At 35.4% G+C, this 18,737-nt stretch overlaps 1 protein-coding gene across 1 annotated transcript in view; it reads right to left on the bottom strand.

The window, feature by feature from the left end:
- Positions 1 to 18,737, bottom strand: part of LOC124779320 (lysosomal alpha-mannosidase-like) — a 270,837-nt gene that overhangs the window by 69,767 nt on the left and 182,333 nt on the right. The window contains exon 9 of the mRNA XM_047253703.1: positions 664 to 863. Coding sequence (XP_047109659.1) covers positions 664 to 863 — 200 coding nt within the window. The remainder of the gene's footprint in view (positions 1 to 663; positions 864 to 18,737) is intronic.

Genomic DNA, 18,737 nt, shown 5'->3' with positions numbered 1-18,737 from the left:
GGGTAGGATATTCCTTATTTCATGGCATTATGAGAGGTACTCAAAACCCTGGCAGAGAATGTTCTGGATGGTTCTGAGTAACAACCATGCTGGAAAAAAAAAAAAAAAAAAAAAAAAAAAAAGAAAAGACAACATAAAATTGTCCTGAAATGCAAGTTGCATTATTGTATGTACTAATTTTTCTTTAATAAACTGCATCAAATTGTGTAATTAAAATATTCATTCAACTTCCATTACCAAACACTGTGACATCCCAACCACCTTCCTGAAGGAAACAAATCCTGCCCAATGATGCCATATAGAGTCATCCCAAATTTCCCTCCAAAAACAAAAAAATAAAAAAATTTCTTATTAATATGTATTATTCCTATCATTATGTAGGGAATTACGCGAAAAAATATTTTTTCCCACAAGTAAATAAAAGTTGGGCTGGAAAGGGTTAAATTATACAAAATCAAACAGTTAATGCCGTTAATTCAAAATAAAGTTGGTCTGACCCTCCATTTAAGGACGAAGCTCTACATTTCAGATTATAAGTAAATTAAATACAGCATCAGTGGGTACCTGAGACATTTATTTATTTCTTTACTTTTGAGAAAGAAGGTAGTTATTTTCTCATTTGTATTGCAAATATGGAAACGAAAAAATAAAAAATAAAATTACCGTAGAGCTCTTTCAGTAATGTTTCCACAGTGCTGAAATCCTTCATATATGAGACGACTGTAATCTTCAAAAACATTCTGTCTTGCTGTGCCTGTAATGGCATCATGATGTTGCATGATGCCCAGTGCTTCACGCAGATTACTCAATTGCTCTTCATATTCTTCTTCCACATCTGCCAGTGCATATAACTGCTTGCAGACCTATAGTGGATACAATAAATTCTTCTAGTTAATGCCAGAGGAATACACAACACTGGCATACTAGAAAAAAGCAAAGTAACTACTCTGAAAAATGGTGTAGTCATACTTCTTTTAATAACATATGAATGAAACATTTAGAATGCAAACATTTGTTAAGTTCCCTTCATGTCGCTATTACTGTGACTCATGAGGTGATTGTACAAATCATGGAGTAACTTCTACAGCATCAGTATCAACAGCTGCAATATTTGAGTACTTGCACAATGAATTAGTTTACTTATTAATTCTATTACACGCTTTTGAGTGCAAGCAAACATCTGATTAACTTTTGTCTCTGAGCATTAGTGCTTTATTCAGAAATTCCTTGTTTCTTTCTGTGTATATAGTAAATAAGCTTGTGTGTAAGAATTTATACTGTTACTTCTTGCTGTCATAAATGTCAGTACCTACAGATTTGAACAATGGCAACTGCTGAAAACCTGATTCAATAGTGCCCAGCTTTTGTGGTAGAGTGAATCAGCAGCCCAACTTACAACAGTAGAAGTACTTGGGTTTCACAAAAAATTTACTTTGTTTACTGTATTATTTAAAGCAAGTTCTCCAACTCTCACATGCCTAGTTAGTTCTAACTAAAAATACAAGCTGGATAGGAACCGTTTTTGTTGTATGCGGACTCAAAGGGAGTCAGCTGCTGTCTGTGAACAGTTCGAAGCTGAGTCACCAACGGCTTCAGCTGCTGTCAGGGTTCTGTAATGATAACTGTGCCATTCCAGATACCTCTCATGATTCTTGAGCTTTCTGATGTGTGATCTTTAGCTACAGGTGAGCTACAGACTGTGATGGTGTCATTTCATCTGGCCAGGTGCAGACTATTGTTTATGATGGAATAATCAGTATCATTACAAAATATACAAATCTGTATATTCAGAAAATTAAGAATAATTTCTGCAGAGATAGGGATGCTCGTCTCACAGATGAAATTGAAATTTGTGCCCTGATTGGAATTATTTTCCTTATTGGTTCTCGACATTGCACTAGAACAAGTACTAAAAAAATGTGGGATAACTCCAAAGGATGTGGAATTGAAGCTTGCTATTTATCAATGAGCAAGCATAGATTTCGTTTTCTGATGTGTTGTCTCCACTTTTATGACTACAGTACGAGAGCACGCAGAAGAAATCAGACAAGCTAGTGCCAATTCGTGACCTTATGGAAAACTTAATAAAGAATTTTCAGTGTTATTTCATACCAGGCGAATACCTCACAACTGATGAACAACTGCTTCCTTTTAGGGGGAAGTGTTCCTTCCGGTAGTTTATTCCAAGCAAACCTGCCAAATATGGAATAGAGGTATTCCCACTTGTAGATTGTAGAATGATGTACACGATGAATTTAGAAGTTTACTGTGCAAAACAGGAACCAGGGCCTTATTTAGTCTGCAATGCTGGAAAATATGTTGTCCTTCACCTTGCCAAACCAATTGATAGTTCTAATAGCAATATTACTGGTGATAATTGGTTTTCCAGTATTCCTCTGGTGGAAGCATTACTTGAAAAAAATATTACTTATATAGGAACCCTGAAAAAATATAAATAAAAGGGAACTGCCAAAAGAGTTCCTACCAAATAAAAAGAAGCAACTAAATACTTCTGTTTTTGGTTTTCAAAAAAATAAGACTCTTGTTTCGTATACCCAAAGAAAAAAGAGATCCACGTTTATGGTATCTTCAATGCACGAGGATGACTCAATTGATGTATCTGCTGGAGACAAAAGTAAACCCAAAATAGTCACTTTTTGCAATAAGACAAAAGTTGGTGTTGTTATAGTGGATCAGCTTTTTGCAAACTATTCAGTGGTGAGGAACACAAGGAGATGACCTGCTGTTATTTTCTTCGATCTTCTGAACTTGTCTGGGATAAATGCACAGTGCATATACTCAGTGAATAATGGCTATAAAGCAGTCAAATGAGATGATTCTATAGAATCATTTTGCTGGGAGCTGATTCCACACCAAATACAATGGCCTGTCAAAAATACTCGGGTGCTAGTCAAAGTTAGGAAAAGAGATGCTCGATTAGTCAAGACAGTAGTACCAAAATTCAGTAAAAATGAACACCGACCTGCAGGTGCAAGGAGATGATGCCAGATCTTTGGTAGAGAAGATTGTGCTCAAAGTGTCTAAATTGGGTATGCCTAGATCACTGTTCCGACGTGTGTAACGGCTGTTTTGAATGATTTTATTTTCGTTTATTAAATTTCTCAAATGGAGCTGATACATGGTCAAAATTACATTTGTAAAGTACGTTGTAATTGTTTATAAAGTTTGTGAATTTAATGTTTTTTTTATTTGTACTTATTTTTATACAAACTAAAATTCATAACTAACAGTAAACTATTTTAATGTATATTTCATTTTTTTGAACTCATATTATGGCAATAATACATATTAATAGAAATAAAAATACATTATATAATTGTATAAAATAGAGTAACTCAGTGGATGACTATTGCCATCTATGTGATCTATTGTGTAACTTTTTTAGGCATGACCACTGGAGGGTTAACGGTAATTAGTTAAAAGTGAAAAAGTGAATTTTAAGGATGCACATGGGAAAACAAGTGGGGAAATAAAAATATCCCAGCTTGCTTTGCCGAAAGGGTATGCTGTATTTGTTATATGGGAAAAATATGACCTTTTCAGATAACAAAAGTAAGTTTAAGCCAATTATTAGTAAGTCCTAGAAGCATTCAGAAGAAGGCCTCGGAATTGCTTTCAGTTATAGCAGTTTTCACACAATACTTGAGACAGAAGCTGGCTGAAATGATGAGCAAGAAAATATTGTGTGTCAAAAGGAAAATTTAAAATAACCAGCAACAAAATTTTAAGCGTCAAAAGGATTATACCTATATAATAAAGATGTGCTGGACATAAGTCATGAGTGAGATGGCAACAGTTACTGAGAAAATAGAGAGTACGAATGAGACGTATCCTGGGTGGAGATTAGTGCCAATGGTGATCATACACCTAGCCACACCAAACACAAAAGTATCAGAGAAATTTTTGAAGATATTATGTGTAAATTTCCAAATGAAGTAATAACATTACAAGGAAATTTCAGTCTAGCTACTACAGACTGGAAGACGCATATTTTTATGACATTGTACTTGTCAGTCATCAAATTTAGTGACACTTCATTCTCATTAAAGAAGCAAAAATAAACAGTTCTTTGTGTAGGGAATGTGAAAAGTGAATGATGAAACACATTTTGTGCATAAAATGCAACTTCTGGCTACACAGAAAGTGCGTGAAAGTAAATCTGAAATTAATCAGTAATGATTTCCCGTGGACACACTACAGCTGTTTACATCACAAAACAGCTGATCTTTTAAGTGCAGTGGACTCAAAAAGCCAAATTACAAAGCTACTACAAAGTGTTATTCAAACACTAAGCATAGAAATATTGACAATCAAAAAGGGAAATGATGGATTACTACGTCAAGATCGCGGTGCATATAGACGTTATAGTAAACAGCTCCACAAAATTTAGTAGTGTTAATTGATATAAATTGCATAGATTGTGTGTAGTGATTAATAACTGGATTCACTCATTGTGTTTGTGTAAAATAAATACGACAGATTACTCATGTTGTTGTGGCCAGGTGCAGTGTGATCCACTAGTAAATGCTCTCTTGAAATTTTTAAATGGTCAAAATGAATCCGTGGAAGATTGCTTGAAACAGGATTTACAGAATGCAAGAAAATATGTCCTCGACATTAAAAAAGTGATAAGTACTTTTGGAAAAAGAAGAAATTCAGAAGAAAGTGTTATTTGTAATCTTTTCCCGAATCCTAAAGAAACGATCCATTCAAAACTTCATGAACCTGCTTTAACATTGTTCTCGGCAAATACTAACAACAACTGCAGCAAGCTGTTATCATATAGGCCTCTGAACAATTAAATGTTGCGAGTGTGATGTTTAATTCTGCCAATGACAAAAATATCAACCTCAACTATGTGAGCTTAACAAATAAACCCACAGTGAAAGATTTTAATGTCAATTCAGTGCCAGATAAAAGCGAAATATGTATATTAGGAGATAGCCACGCCAAAAGAGTAGCCAGTATAATGATAGCTATGCAATATTGCTACAAAATTACAAGTGTTGTGAAATCAGGTGCTCCTCTTGGCGAGATTGTGAAAAACTGTGAACAGTTTACAAAAAATTCCTCCATCTGTGTCATAATAGGTGGTGCAAATGGTGTTTATCTTAATGAAAGCCATCATGCAACAAGAGCACTCAAAGAAACTTTGGAAAAGCTCTCACATATAAAAGTTCACATGCTTAGTGTTCCACATAGGCATGACTTAATAAGTAGCTCATGTGTTAACTTAGAAATTAACAAAGTCAACAGGAGAATAAGAAAACTCTGCTGCACTTTCCTACAGGCTACAATTATTGACGCAAACAGCATGGAGAAAGGTCACTTTACAAAGCATGGTATGCACAGAAACACACAGGGAAAGGTAGCTAGTGCAAAGACGTGTTAAGTGCTATTAACTGCAACAAGGTGGAAGGTCATGCTGTAATCCCTCTGCCAGTAAGTTTAATAACAATAATTAAGTAAAGGAATGCATCAGAAGTTTCAGTAGCTAGATGCTTAGATGATCCAGTTTCTTCATGACACAGAATTAACTCAATGGTTACATGTGCCTCAAAATAAATCAGCTGAAGAAGAGAAGGCAGTACCCAAGTTCCACCCTTTGAACCTACAGCAACACTACTTGTGCACCCACCTACATGCAGTTCATCAAAAATATCGTCAACAGACAGGCCAGCTGCAACAGCAGTATGATCCCCGAAACCTACAGTAACAGCAATCTTATCCCCACCTACAAGCAAGTCAATAGCTTCATCATCTTCAAAGGAAATGACAGCACCTGTTCAAGGTAAATCAACAGGCAAGTCAACAGCTTCATCATTTTCAGCACAGAAGACATCATCTACTAGATAAAAATCAACATCCTCACAGAGAACAACAGGTAAATGTAGAGTTGTGTGTCCTCCTCATCTGAAGGATTTTTTAACCACAGGCATGAGAAAGAAGAAACCACCAAAATAGGTAATAACCCAAATAACTTCTCCATTTTTCATCAAAACGAAAGGGGAATAAGAAGCAAACTAGACCAATTAGAAGTTAACATAACTGACAAAAACTTTCTGAACAATGCACAGATCTTATGTTTCTCAGAACACCATTTTCAGAAGGAATTGAAATGTTATGTATAGACAGTTATAGCCTTGCCACCTACTACGTAGGGATAGCATAGGAAAAGGTGGAGTAGCTATTTTCATTAAAAATAACTTAACTTTTAGATATGTAGATGTAAGGAAATATTGCATTGACCAACAGTTTGAAGTAGGTGCAGTAGAAGTGAGATTAAACAGTTCAAAATTAGTAGTGGTTACAGTCTACAGGGCACCAGGAACCAATTTTCCGGTCTTTATGGTGCAGTTAGAATTGTTACTATCAACCTTATTTTCAAAAAATAATGACACTATCTTACTTTGGGACTTTAATGTCAACTTCACAACCGAATGCAACAACAAAGTACAGCTCCAGAATTTTCTGAGTTCCCACAATCCTCCATCAGTGGTTGACTTTCCTACTAGGATCACACCTGACTGTCAATCTCTGATAGACAATATATTTTTAGATGTAAGTTTATACCAGAACTTCACTGTCACCCCGATCTTAAATGGCATTTCAGAACATGATGGACACCTCCTCACTCTACAAGACTACAGACCTCTCAAGAAAAGTACCATCCTGGAAGGCAATCAGACTTATGAATAAAGAGTCTCTGAAAATTTTTAACCATAAGCTGCAGCATGAAGACTGGAATTCAGTGCACAAAGTTTAACATATTTTTAAATGAATTCCTATCCCACTTTGAAGCAGATTTTTCTAAAAAGTTTGTTAGGTACAATATTTCCTCATCCTTAAAGAAGCCATGGATAACAAAGGGTATTAAGAGTGTCATGTAAATGTAAGAGGGAACTTTTGCAACCAGATGGTCCAGGGACAGAGAATTAATAAGCCATTATAAAATGTATTGTAAAATCCTAAAGAAAGTTAATCAGACATCAAAAGCAGTGTATTATGTACAAGAAATAGATAACTCCAATACGAAAATGAAGACTGTCTGGCAAACAGTTGGCAAGGAGACAGGGAACAATAAAAAAAGACCCATAGAAAACTTCAAAATCAAACATGAAGGGAATATAGTGCAAATTCCTGAGATCATAGCTGAAGTCTTTAATAAACACAGTGTCTGAGCAAATAGGCTGCAAGGGATCTGTGAATGATGCTTTGACCTTTTTGCAAAATGCTGTCCCTAACAAAATCATTAAAATGCATATTAGACCTATTACAGTATCAGAAATTGATAGAACAATTGCCTCCATGAAAGCCAAGAGCTCCTGTAGAGTAGACGATATTTCTAGCAAATTTTTAAAACAGTGTTGTAATTCTGTAAGTGGTATACTGTGTCACATTTTCAATGCCTCTTTACAAGAGGTAGTTGATCATTTTTTGAAAGGGGTTAAAATTGTAAACAATTTTATGATAAATGTTCAATTAGGTCTGAAAATTATATACTGTGCATGTCTATGAAATATACTGGATTATTATATAATGTGCATGTCTATGAAATACACTGGACTACTTTACTATTAAATTTGTATTGGCTGTTTGTATTTTACCATACAACATTTGTATTTACTGTTTTGTTAAAGTTAGTTAACTTCCTCATTACAAAATAATGTAAAATCAATTTATTAAGAATTTCTTGCAAATATGTTCTCTTAACCTGTCCAATATCGTATGTACAACCATACAATTCTATGATTTGTATTAACTGTTTTGTTTAAGATAGATAATTTCCTTGCTACAAAATAATGCAAAAATCAATTTGTAAAAATTACTTGTAAATAGCTCTCTTGACCTGTCCAATATCATATGTACGGTTGTAGAATACTATGATTGCCTGGATCAATAAAAATACAATACAATAGAATACAATACAAGAGGGAATTGTTCCTGATAGACTATAGTATGCTATTGTGAAGCCTCTCGTTAAGAAAGGGGAGAAAACTGATGTTACACATTTCAGACCAGTGTCTCTCCTGACTGTGTTCTCAAAGGTACTAGAAAAACTTATTTATTCTAGAATTTTAGAGCACCTACATAAATTCAATATTCTTAGCAAACATCAGCTTGGTTTCTGGAAAGGTATATCAACTGAAGAAGCTATATACGCCTTTATAGATAAGGTTTTGGAATCTATAAATGAGAAAAGGGTGATGACAGGGTTATTTTATGATTTATCTAAAGCCTTTGACACTGTGAACCACCAAATACTATTACTGAAGGCAGACCATCTATGAATAAGTGGTGTGGCAAATAACTGGCTTCAGTCATACCTGCCAGATAGGAAACAGAAAGTAGCCTTAGATAAGTCAGAAAATTTGTGTGGTGGAATGATTTCATCAGAATGGAGACACATAAATTGTGGAGTGCCACAGGACTCTATTCTTGGTCCTTTACTGTTCCTGTTATTTATAAATGATTTACCTTATTCTACCATGATGCAGTGCAATTTTACCATCTTTGGAGATAACATGAACATAATGGTTAACGGTCATAAATGGGAAAATATTCACGAGTCTGCTAATATTATTCTTAGAGATTTAACAAAATGGTTGACTGGAAATGGTCTTTCACTAAACCTTAGTAAGACTAATTATTTTCAGTTCACCCCAACTGCTAAAACTGATGAAAAAAAACTGTTAAATATGTCACACGGGTCATAGAAAGAGTGGAAGTAACAAAGTTCCTAGGCATGAAGATTGACTGTAAAGTAAACTGGTCTCATCACATATTAGATCTTTACAAGAGACTCAGCTCTCCAATTTTTTCAATGCGAATCATCTCTGACAGTGCAAACATAGCATTAAAAAAGCAGAATATTATGGTTAGTTCCATTCTTTGATGGCATATGGAATTATTTTCTGGCAAAATCAAACTCTTTCAAAGAAAATATTCATTGCTCAGAAGATTTGTTAGAGTGATGTGTGGTGTAGACCCTAGATGCAGTTGCAGAAGCCTATTCTGGAATCTGGGAATTCTTACAACTACTTCTCAATACATATATTCACTAATGTGTTTCATAAGTAAAAACAATGACTTATACAAATCTAACAGTGAATACCATCCGTACAACACAAGGAGGAAACATGATTTCCATACTAAAGGTAAAAATTCGAAGATTTTGGAGAAGGGTGTACAGTACTCTGGTATAAATCTATTTAATGCTCTTCCACCAGAAATCAAAAGTGAAATGGCCAACAAATCCATATTTAAAGAGCTTCTGAGGCAATTTCTTTTAGCCATTTCATGTCACAGTTTGGAAGAGTATATGAAACACAGTGTGAAATTGCCTTAAAATAAAATAAGATGTATTATCATACAAACTGAACATTAAGTTGTACATTGTTGTCACATATGTAACTCTTTTAGTGTTAACTGCTTACATTCAACTCTCTGGGTTACTTAACTTACTATGTTTTATACTTTGTAATCTGTAGGCCTAAGGTTTCTCATGTAATCATATTGTGTTACAGGTCATTGTAGTAACTTTCTTATCTTTACCTGTAAGCATAGTGTATAAGTACTTGTCATTGACAATGTAAAAATTAACACACAGTACACCCATGTGAAATTGTCACAGTTGGATCCGTGATGTAAGAAATAAAATAAATAAATAAATGAAAAGCAGTCCTGTGTGTGTGAAATAAATCAAACAGAAAAGCAAGACCGTGCAACTACATGTGCACCAACGAACCCTAAAAACAACACATCCAGCATTTCCAGCATCATGATGAAAACAGCAAGCAAAAAAGTTGTAGATAAATGGAAGATGATGACACACAACAGAAAAGACAAGACCACAGATACATAAGGGATCAAAATACATGTCTAATAATTGGTACTTTGCTGCTGCAAAATATTGCTGAACCCAACTCCAAAATCAACATCAGACCAGGAATTAGAACGCAACAGTTCGACAAGTATTTTAGAGATATGGTAAATTCAAAACAGACAAACATAAAACCAGATTCTGAACCCAAGACTAATTACAGTAGTGTCTTGGAACAAATTTGTTAAGAAGCAGCAGTGATGAAAGGAATTATTAACAAAAGAAAAAATGTGATTTGTTTGGCAAGAAGTGTCTATACAGAATCCCATCTGATACTTAGTCGGGTCATAAAAAGGAGATCAGTAACTGACAAATATATATCCAAAATACATTATGCTGTCAAAAAACAGTGTGATCATCTTGGGCCAGTGGTCATAGTTCAAAACAAATTCCTGGGTGTAAACTGCCTAGGTAAGGTTGGGATGCATTTAAACAGATTAGGGTCTGCAACATTCAGCAGAATGTCTGCAGGTATCTGCAAAATATTCAGAAGCAAGGGAAACTAACGTAGCCTGATGGAGGTGAAAAATCAACAGCTGCAGCTGAAATAACAGAATATAAGCACCACACAAGTAAGGAGAGGCTACAAAGATGAATGCAGCTCACAACATGTAAGCCAGCAAAAGAAAACTTACATACAAGTAATAATCAAAATAGTCAATACATTGCCAATAAGAAACTAGAAGCAGAAGTACTCCTAAGTTAAATATAATCAGACATACTATGTATCAATGTACATGGTCCAACTGAAAATCAGACAGCTAAATTGACAACAAAGGACTATATCTCATCCAGTTACATCTGTAGATCTAAACATAAAGGCAGTGGAGTTTCCATGTAAGCACACGCTTGAAGTGTGGGCCATCCACCAGTGATGCACAACTGATGCATTACACATCACTTTACCATATTTGAGACATGTTTGCCAATTCCTCACTGCTCGCCTCCCTGAAACTGCTAGCAAAGAACTGTCTGCTGGGTAAATTGTCATCATAGAGGCATCAAACTCTCCACCACTGAATATCACAGACAAAAAAGGGGAAGGGGATAGCTATTGTCCATAGTAATTTCTTAGATTCATAAGCCATAATGCTTTAGGGTATGTACAGTACTTCAGATATCTGTTCACACAATATGCATGATAGTACTGTGCGCTATCTGATTTTTAGGCAACAATCTGTTTGCTGCAGATTATGACTTCTACATTAATGGTGACAGTTACCATTATCATTATTATTATTATTATTTACAGAATTTTGAGAATTACAGACCACCTAGAACCTTACACTATGGTACAATCTTTTTCTTCTTATCATCCTGAACTTCTTCATGCATTGGCTGATGGTGTGCCTCTGTTTATTTCACATCACCCTCCGAAGTTGTGGTTCTTATTGTTTCATAGGAAATTTTGATCAGTAGCCCGAAATTTTCTTGTCCTGTGTAGTGCTTCTGTAACCTTAAGTTTTCTCAAATTCCTTTCTGTCTCTTTCAGCCACCTCATGGATGTTTTTATAATGTGAAACTGAAATTAAAAATTTTCTTCATTAGCCTATTTTCATTCATTCTGTAAACATGACTGTAAAAGTTTGATCTCTTCTTCCTTACTGCATCTGTGATTGTTCCTATGTTTCTGCATATATCTTCATATCTCCTCTTCATCCAGTTATCTTTGCACCTTTGTAGTCATAAAATGTCTCTGGGTATTTTCCATTCTTTCTTCTTCTGTTCTTCTTGCTCACATCTTTTATTCAAGGCATTAATATCCATACAGTGCTTCTGGTTCAACTACTGTTGCATAGTGTTTAAAAATTACCTGCAACAATACTGACCTCTCATTATGTCAGCATTGGGTGAGTTTGTATGCTAATTCCATTTTCAATAACCTTTCTTTACTTGTGGAGTTATGTAATCCCTCTGACTGTATCCATTTGAAATATGCTCACTATTTTTTTATATACTTGAATTTAGCATATTTTGTGTCCATACTCACTTTTCCGTGAAATGTTTATAAGATGTTATTTGACTTTTCTGTGTTGGCTTCAGTCGTCTAGTGAAAGGATGATTCCACAATGCTGTTTCGTTGGCTACAGAAATGACCTGGTTCAATGCGTTTGCCTCATTTTTGGTGCTTCAAATACCATTTCTTCGAATGTGGTTCCTTCTTGATGTTTATATAAAAAAGTAGTAACATAATTAATTTTTCCTGTTCACTTGCAACTTACTGCCGACTGACTACAGTCAAAGACGACTCCAGCGTCAAAGACATTTCACACAACACAGAAGCTTCCACTTGTAACCAGTCTCTTTGATATTCTTCGTCACATCTACTAATATTAATCAATATGCTGTCACTCTCAAACATATAAGTAAATTAGCATAAAATAAGGCAAATTACAATTCACAAAAAAATATTCTGACAAAAATATAAGAAAACATTTACAACCTCCCTCATTAGATTTGGTATCGACAAATCTGGTAGAAAATAACACATCTCCCAGATCCATTACACATTCTTCCAAATACTTAAACTTATCAACTCTTTTGATGTTTCTGTGTTGTGATTGTATATATATTTCTCTGTGGCATTTATGTTTAATTGTTCTAGTTTCTCACATATATTTGTAATCCATTTTTAGCTGCAAGTCCATGAAGTTTTGGTGTCATTAATCTTTGCATCTTTTTTGTCCTTAGAAATTATTTCTATATCACTAGTAAAAGTGACGTATTTCACCTCAAATCTTCCTCATCCTTGTCCTAGATGGGTTCCATCAACGTTTTTATCCCACTCCACTGTAACCTTGTCTAAGACCATATTGAAGATGATTGGTAAGAGCCCATCAACCTGCTTGGCATCTGTGTTAAATCTGAAGGGTTCAGAAATTACTTCTTTGAATTTAACTTTTGAATCTGTGTCTTTCAGTGTCAGTTTGACTAACTGTCTAATGGTTTTGTTGATACCTGCTTCTTCCAGTGCTGGAAATACTGTCTACCTGTTTTCAGAATCATACGCTTTTCCAGAATCAATGGATTCGACAACTGTGTTAAGCTTCTGTATTGTTGTGATCCTGAGGATTGTTTTCAAGTTAAAAAATTTTCTCTGGGCATGATATATTTTTTTTCTGAACTCCTCTTTGTACTCACCAGTTGTGTGTTCTGCTTGGTCTTCTGTCTTGTTCAGTAGAGCTTTGGATATAGTTTTGTAGGTGACTGGAAATAGAGATAAGCTTTAATAATTGCTGGTGTTTGTCCTGTCTCCCCTCTTCTGTAGAGGATGGATTATGGCTGGTTTCCAGTTGTCTGGTATTGTACCTTTCTCCCATAAACCTCATAAATGATCTCAACTGCCCACTTCCCTTCCAGTTTCTGCATCTCAGCTAATATCCCATCTTCACCTGATGCTCTGATTGTTTTCAGCTGGCCAATGTATTGTTCAATTTGAGGCAATGATGGGGTTTCTGAAGGTGGGTTTTACTTATGAGACTGTCTGAAAATTAGTCCTTGTGTTGACTCCTCTCAGTTTAGAAGATTTTGAAGTATTTTGCTAGTAACTCACAGTTGTCTTTGTTGTTGGTAATCAGTTTGCCTGTTGTATCTTTGAAGTGGAGGCTCACCAACTTGTACCCTGTTGTTTCTTCTTATAAAACTTTGTGGTAGTCCCTATATTACTCTCTCTGAAATTTTTATCTATTTCCTCTAAATGTTTCTGTCATATTTCGATTTCTCTGTTTGAATAATTTTTTATGGCTGTTTTTTAATCTCAGTGAACGTCTTCCTGTTTCTCTCATTTTTGCAGGCGATCCATGTTTTCATTAAAAACAATCTCTTTGCAGAGACACAACATAGATTTTAAAAAGATTGCAACACTAGAACAGCTGTCATAGAATTTTTACACCACATCTATAACTATATAGATAAAAGAAAGCATATTTTAGGCATATTTTTAAATCTCACAAAGGCTTCTGACCTGGTCAACCATGAATTTCTCTGGCAGAAACTGAGGGAATGCAATGTCATGCACACATCGCTTGAACTCCTATCTTTTTAGCTAAAAATTCAAAAACATAAATTATCAAAACTGGATGAGGAAAATCAACACTTAGACTATGACTGAAACAAAAATGCAGGATGTGCTGCAGGGGTCAATACTGAGACCATTTCTTTTTCTTCTGTATGTGAATGATATTACACATTCTTTTAACTACCATATAGTTACTTATGCTGAGAACACCACTCTGCTGTTTTATGGTGACAATGAGAAGGGGATAACATATTTTTAACACTGTAGTGACTAAATATTTTAGTAGCCAAGACCTGAAAGTAAATACCACAAAATCACCATTACTGGAGTTCAAAGCAGGTGGTTCATGCCACAGATGTGTAGCAAATTTACATTACCATAATATAAAAAATAAGAACAGTTATTATAGATGAACAATGAAATTAAAAGTGCACACCAAGGACCATATGTCAGTGGATCAATGTGATACAACAAAAAGCCAAAATGAAAAAAAGCATATACTGAGGATCTGTTCAAAGCAAAATTAAATCATCACACCAGTATTCTATTGTACAATCTTCATCACCTTGGTATTATATTTAGTCTGGGACTTACTGATCTGCCTAAAATGATGTGGTGTATTATCGAGCAGATTGTGGTGGTAGGTTTGTAATCAGGTTCTCCTCAAACCGTTTTTCAAAATTCACAGAATTCACCTGCCCATGGTAGTCCCACTGTGAGGATTTGACACAAAACTGGACCTGTGCATCATTTAGAAATCCCTTTTTAGAACTGATACTTCCTATAATGTGCCTCTGGAGGCAATTCCCATGCTCCAGAGTTGATAGATACCGTACTTCAAGTTTCCTTCAAAGAAGTCAAGATATTCCCACAAGACCAAGACTTCACCTACATTACCAAAACTTTTTTGAAATCATAGAAGATGGAGATTGGTCAATTACAGGCCTAAAAAATATCTGTAGTACTAAACCTACATAAAATGTACTAATCAAATCTAATAGAGGACATATGAATTGTGAAGCTTCAGATGTGTGTTGGTGACTTTAAACCAACAGCAGTCCAATCACTCAGCTTTTAAGGCAGGCTGTATGACTACAGCTGCACTGAGAGCTTTATCATCTACTCAGTTCCTCTTTTTTTCTCTTTATATCACTCACTATTGAAAAAACTCTTTCTGACTCTGTGTTTTAATGAGGCAATGATAGTATCAATTTTGTGAGTTTTCTTAAATCAGAAAATATATGTTTATCAGTAAACCTTTAGTAATAGCTATAAATTGCCATATTTCATATATCTAAATACCTGTTAAATTAATTGTCTCCTGTTCCCCAAGCAAATGGGGGAACAGTTGCCACAGTACAGATATATTGTTTCCATTGACATATTTATTGAAATGTTTAGTTAAATGTTGTAAATCTGTAAGTGCAGACCTATCCTTCCCCAGTGCTCCAGTAAGCCATTTCTTTATGCAATGGATTCCTAACTGGCAAAAATCTCTGTATTTTTTTTCCCAATGACAGTCACATAAAATTCCAAACATATTTTTCTGATTTCATCAACAATAGAAGCAGGAGCTCCTCTAGTAACATTTCATACTCATACCCTGAACTGAAATGAGCATACGGCACTGTGGGCCGGGAGTCCCCCATTCGGGGAAGTTCGGCCGCCGAGGGGAAGTGCTTATTGCATTCGACGCCACATTTGGCGACTTGCGCACCGGATATGGGGATGAAATGATGATGAGAACAACACAACATCCAGTCCCTGAGTGGAGAAAATCTCCTGCCCCAGCCAGGAATTGAACCCGGGCCCCTTGGCATGGCATTCCGCCGCACTGACCACTCAGCTAACGGGGGTGAACACTCCTACCTAAGTACACTTCGCTTAAGGGAGAATGTTCCAAGGACATCATGGATTAAATATTTAAATTTCTTGTTGTGCTCTTTCTGATAAAAGGTTCAGACAGATTTGTTTGTTCAGACAGATATTTTTAAGAAGTGTAACAAAATTTTCTGGTAGGGGATGAATTTTTTGACACCAGAAGAGAGCACTGAAACTCTTGAGAAAATTAAGAGCATATTTCAGAAACAAGAGGTAAGCTTTGGTGTAAACATTATTAAGTTCACTGAAGATAATATCATCACTTTTTAGTGTATCCTCAAAGGCAACTACATTAAAAAAGCACTGTAGTGCAGACGAGTTGTCAATTGCGTGGCATATACAATGGTGCATTGTTTGTCATCTTGCAGTTGCTAGTTTCATTCTCTTATTCTTTTTGACATTGATAAACTCTTGGATCTCAGTCATCTGGGAACAATGCTTGGCAATATAGACAAGTAAGGAGATATAGTTTTTGCAAGGTCTTCTGCTGCATAACCGAGTTTTTCACAAGCTTTACTAGATGCTGAATGATGAAAGAATTTCATTAGAATAACAACATTTACCTCATGTTTAAGGCGAGAAACAAAATGGTCTATAGCACTGACCATTACATTGGCACTATTACGTGAAATGTCTGCGATATTGATTATTGTGATGGCCTTTGCAAGCAAGTGTTTTTTAAATGCCATATAAAATTTATCTGGAGAACAATCTCCAGCATCTAAACCAATGAGTTGCAGAAGCTGTGTTCTGATCCTACCTGAAACTGGAGAAACACACCTAACCAAAACACAGAGGGATTTACTTAAGCTAATGCAGTGCTGAATTGTAAAGATATTAGGTGCTGGAATGCACCCCTTCAACCTTACAGCACCCTCCCTTCTCCAACTCCCCGCCCCTCTCCCCTCAATCCAACCATAAAAATCACAAATTTAAATTTTTGTAAACTTCTGATAAAACTTACAACCAGAATTCTTTTATACAAAATGCTGTTCCAGATTGAGGTTTTTAAAACATATCTTGTAATAAAAACAATAAAATTAGAAGTTTTAATATAACCAATCTCTGTTTTGCATTGGGACTCAAAAATAGCCCCTGCTGTGTGCTCCCCTTGTGACGTTCGCCTGCTTTATTTCTTTGTTGATGCTCCTTGGTGTCGACATTGTGATACTGGCTGAAAAATGGGGGGGGGGGGGGGGAGGAGGGGGGGAATTTCAACAATGACTACTGCAAATAATGTAGCCGACAGGTGCACAGTTGCATTTCACAATTTTTTACTTTCACTGTTCACAGCCCCACACCCCCCATATACACAGTTAAGATGGCCAGTGCCAGTGCACTATTATTTAATTTTTGATAAGCCTCATTAACAGTTTTCAGGCATATGTCATCATACTGCTACAATAGTTTACTGTTGAATATTTATGAGCAGTAAAATCTGAACCACACAGTTCACAGATCTTACAGAATAATACGGTACATTTTTTTTTAACACACAGCCTATTTGTGTTACACTTATTTCACTGTTAAGTTGATGTATTGTTGTTCATCTAACCAATGCAGTCCTCATCTGAAACTCAGCCATGAACTGACTGTCTCGGGACAAAAAGTCACGCCTTTATGTATCATCACAATAATAGGCACTGAAACATCGCATTGTTTAGTGTTTAATTTACAGAAATTACAATTAAAATGTAACTTGTTCAATTAATTGAATCCATCAAAAAATTGCTCCTTTTTAACAGTTTCTCCTGCTACAAGGATTAAGCTGACTTATTTGCTTAAATGATGAAATTAACAGATATAGTTATACAAACAATACTTTTGACAAAAGTGGTAATTTGGAATTAATCAAGAGCTGGCTTTGCTAACATGTTTTCGAATAGAGCCAAACAGATACTTTAAGAATACTATTACTAACTCTTCCAAATGTTTATAGTTAGTACAGAATTTATATTTGTTCATAAGTCAGCAATAGAATTTAAGCTATGGAACAATTACTGATTTCACCCTACAAGAAAAGGATATTAACTAGGAATAGTCAAAATAAAGTAGAAAATGAATTACATACAAAAAACTAAGCACAAAATTAGATCTGGTGCTATATTCTTTAAGACTTATGGCCAACCTTTCTTTTTTATGAAAATGCAGATTATACTCATGTATGTTAATGGCAATTAGTTAAAACGAAGAAATGAATTTAAGAAGGCAGATGCAAAACAAGAGAAGAAGTAACAAGATCCCAGCTTGCTTTGTCACACCCTCTACTGTATAGGTAATCCAAGATAAGTTGATCATTGACCTATGTTTAAAGAAAGGTGCAGGGCAGGTAGAGATGAAAGGATCTAAAGTGCCATGAGCAAATGGACATTTACAAATCAACTTGAAAGGCTGTCAGCTTTTAGCCATGAATGTGCTGTGGACACATCTGATCAGCAGCTATGACATAAATTATGACACAGAACAACAAAATTTGGTGAAGGTACATTAAACAATGGAAAGTCTAGTTTGGAATATTGACAATATTTTGGAAATGATAGATTGCTACTCACCAATAATTTAATACATTTAGTTGCAAACAGGCACATCAAAAAGCCTTGTGACGTTTGCCTTCTTTAGTTCTTCATTTGTTGGCCTTGGTGTTGTTATACTGGTGTTGTTATATTGGCTGAAAAATTGGGGGGGGGGGCGGGGAGGGGGGGGGGGTGGAAGTCAAACACTGACTACTTTAAATAATGTAGCCGACAGGGGCACATTTGCATTTCACAGATGTTTTCTTTCACTATTCACAACACCCCAATAATACACAGTTATATGGCCAGTGCAGTATTGTTTAACTTTCAATAAGTCTCATTAATAGGTTGCAAGTGATCATCCACGTACTGATTCAATAGTCTACTGTTGTACACCTATGAGCAGTAAAAACCTAACCAC

This window comes from Schistocerca piceifrons, chromosome 1 (assembly GCF_021461385.2).
Source record: "Schistocerca piceifrons isolate TAMUIC-IGC-003096 chromosome 1, iqSchPice1.1, whole genome shotgun sequence".
Classification (NCBI taxonomy): domain Eukaryota; kingdom Metazoa; phylum Arthropoda; class Insecta; order Orthoptera; family Acrididae; genus Schistocerca; species Schistocerca piceifrons.
This window is presented reverse-complemented; position numbering and strand designations above follow the sequence as displayed.